We start from the raw sequence: 2856 nt of genomic DNA, 5'->3' as shown, positions 1-2856 counted from the left end.
TAACTAGTGCTTTCAATACTGATATACAATTGACATTTCCTGCTTCTGGATGAAATTTATGGCAAGGTAAATAGTTTTTTTTCAGGCATTCTAAGAGAATTAAGAGTATTTGGTACACTTTTAATCACAAAGCCAGTCTCATTTTAGTAATTGAAAGTTATTTTGCTAATTAAAATATACTTTAGACTTCACTTAGCAAAATATTATCCTTTCTGCCTGGAAGCCTACAGAGGCTTCTATTTCAATACCTAACCTACTAAAAGCGTTGCTTACTCATTAATACTTAAGTTAACTAGTAGTGAATTAATATAGTTAAATCTCAATAATTAACTGCTTATTAAGTAATGTGAAACAGATGAGTCAATAAAGAGCTGAAGTTGAGAAATAGAAAGTCCAGATATTCTCAAGCATATAGGGATATGTAAAATGGACAGATGGCATTTCACATCAATTGAGAAAACGTGGATTATATAATATGTAGTTTTGCTAACCAATGAAGCACAGGGAAAAATCATTACATGGCAAAAATACTTTAATAATCATATGAATAACTGATGAAAATTATTTGCATCTTAAAATAGGTAGAGTTAATTTACTAAATTAAAAAAAAAAAAGATAATGTCAACCAAATAGGCAACAAAAACCCATGAGAAAAAGACATACTATAAGATCCCATCACAGAAAAGAAATAAAACCTCCTTTAAACTAATTAAAAGGAGCTTATTCTTACTCGTAATAAGGAATCTGTAAATTGGAATTACAGTATGTATTGATAGAGATTAAGAAATGATTGTCGGCTGCACTCATCAGGGTGTGGGGAGGTATTCTCATGCTGATGACAGTGTAAATTGGTAGGAAGTCTGTGAAGAACATTTTGGAAATACATAATAAACCCATCCTTTATGGGAGATTATGGTAGAGCTATACAGGAAAAAAGCACAGTGTTCCCTTTCTCCAAACCACAGCAGATTCCCTGGAATTTATTCTACCCCACGAAGAGATTGGGTTTCTGGTATTGGTAAGGGAGCAGGAATTGTCCGATTTTTCCACTAATCTCTGTCCTGAAGTTGAGTACACTGAGTGGGCAAGTGCTGAAACAGTGAAAATTGATATGGATTTAACTGAGAGATTATTCTGGAAGACAAATCAGATATGGTTTCACATAGCTCCTTGTATCTTCCCATCTCTGCCTTCTTAGGACTCTTCTGTTTCCAAAAGAAGAGCACAAAAGAGAAGGTTCATCTCTTGCAAATCTCAAAGCCATGCCTCAGGTGAGATGATGTTTCCTCTCTTAAATAACTTGTTTTCAGGATATATGAACATTTGCTTTCCTCTCCTTAAATTTCCTGGTTATTGGGATTTGCTTCTGTGAAACTGGTCTCCAGCAGGGCTTAGATTAAAGTGAAGTAAACAAGTAGCCTAGAGGCAAAATTTAAGGAATATGCTCAGAGCTGCGCATCCATAAATTTTGCACCCTAGGTGCCTCGCCTGCTTCACTCTAGTTGCAGTCCTGTTCCTAGTTTCTCTTATTCTAACCAGATAAACTTAAGCCTTCCCCAAGTGTACCTTCTAGTTGTAGTCAGTGTTAATGTATTGATTGGGTTTATCATCATTTCATTTCTCAGTCTTCTCACAAAAGTACTGCTGGAACAGAAATGTATTATCTTGATTTAAATAGGAATATATTACTTGAATGAATCTAGTCTAGACGCTGATTTGAGATCTAAGTTGTGAAGAACAAAGGAGCAGACATGGAAAAACCTCGATCATTCCCACTGACCTAGATTTTGCAGTGATGGGAGGTAGACTTGATAGATCACATCATTAGTTTGTAGTAAAATGTCCTGTTTTGTGAGGTTTTTCAGTATAGAGATTTACTTGTAAGCTTGTCAGAAAACACATTTTGCATTCTTCCTCTCTGATCCTATTTTATCCATGTCTGCCAGCAATTTCTACAAACTGTGGCCTGCCAATGAAAGCCTTTACAATATTCTAATGTTTTTATAGATTTATTATATTTTTAGTTTCTTCTAATTTTTATATGGGTGCAAGAGAAGGAAATGCATATGCTCGTTCACTCTTGAAATAGTCTGCTTTTGAATCAAAGGTGGTACTTTGTTCTGTTTTCATCTTTTTTTTTTTTTCCAGAAAATTCGTCTTCATCTACCAATTTTTAAATACTGGTTTTCTAAAGATGCTAATTGGTTCTCATCTCTTCACTGACTCTTTTTCTCTATTCACAATCAGATTTACTGTAAAGATTATACTAATCAGATTCTAGGGATTCTCAAATACTTCTCTCCATCCTAGACCTCTATCCAGAGAGTCAGAACGATATATCCAGCAGCTAATCACCACCTGTATGTTCCATGGACACTTCAAATATATTTCCAAGATTTACCTCATTACCTCCTTTGGTTCAGCTTATACTTTCTTCTGTTTCCCATTTTCATTTTCTAGTCCCAGTACCTACTCACCTGCTTATACAAGTAACTGAAGAGCTATTTCTCTTTTTTCTACTCTATAACCAATTTATGACCAATTCTGTTGCAATTCATCATAGCAACCAGTTGTCCCCTATCTAGACCACTATTAATACCTTAATCTAAGAGACATATCTAACCGTGTTTGTCTTTCTCACCTACCACACCTCAAGCTTTCTCTAGTTTTCAAGAGTGTTATTGCCTGTAAAGAACAAATTTTATCACATAACATATGTGCTAACTTAATGTTTCCTCAATTTCGTTATACTTCATAACACAGCAGACCCAAAATGGAATATGCATTACAGTGGAACATAAAAAACAGTATATTGAAAGGGAGGAAAATACTAACAGTTTACAGTCAAGAACAGTG

At 34.6% G+C, this 2856-nt stretch overlaps 1 protein-coding gene across 13 annotated transcripts in view; it reads left to right on the top strand.

Annotated features, from left to right (window-relative positions):
* The window catches only part of ZNF382 (zinc finger protein 382), a 93829-nt gene that overhangs the window by 4096 nt on the left and 86877 nt on the right, over window positions 1–2856 (top strand). For 3 of the 13 annotated variants that reach the window (XM_011383513.2, XM_011383510.2, XM_023525077.1), the window contains exon 2: window positions 1199–1271. The exons of 8 other annotated variants lie outside the window; for them this stretch is intronic. In XM_011383513.2, coding sequence (XP_011381815.1) covers window positions 1263–1271 — 9 coding nt within the window. In that variant the 5' untranslated portion in view covers window positions 1199–1262. Of the gene's footprint in view, window positions 1–46; window positions 67–1198; window positions 1272–2856 lie in introns of those variants that run through there. 2 more of the 13 variants (XM_023525079.1, XM_023525078.1) reach the window with 1 other exon arrangement.

This window comes from Pteropus vampyrus, unplaced genomic scaffold (genome assembly GCF_000151845.1).
Source record: "Pteropus vampyrus isolate Shadow unplaced genomic scaffold, Pvam_2.0 Scaffold523, whole genome shotgun sequence".
Lineage (NCBI taxonomy): Eukaryota > Metazoa > Chordata > Mammalia > Chiroptera > Pteropodidae > Pteropus > Pteropus vampyrus.
Note: the sequence above shows the minus strand (reverse complement) of the source record. Positions and strands in the feature narration are given on the sequence as shown.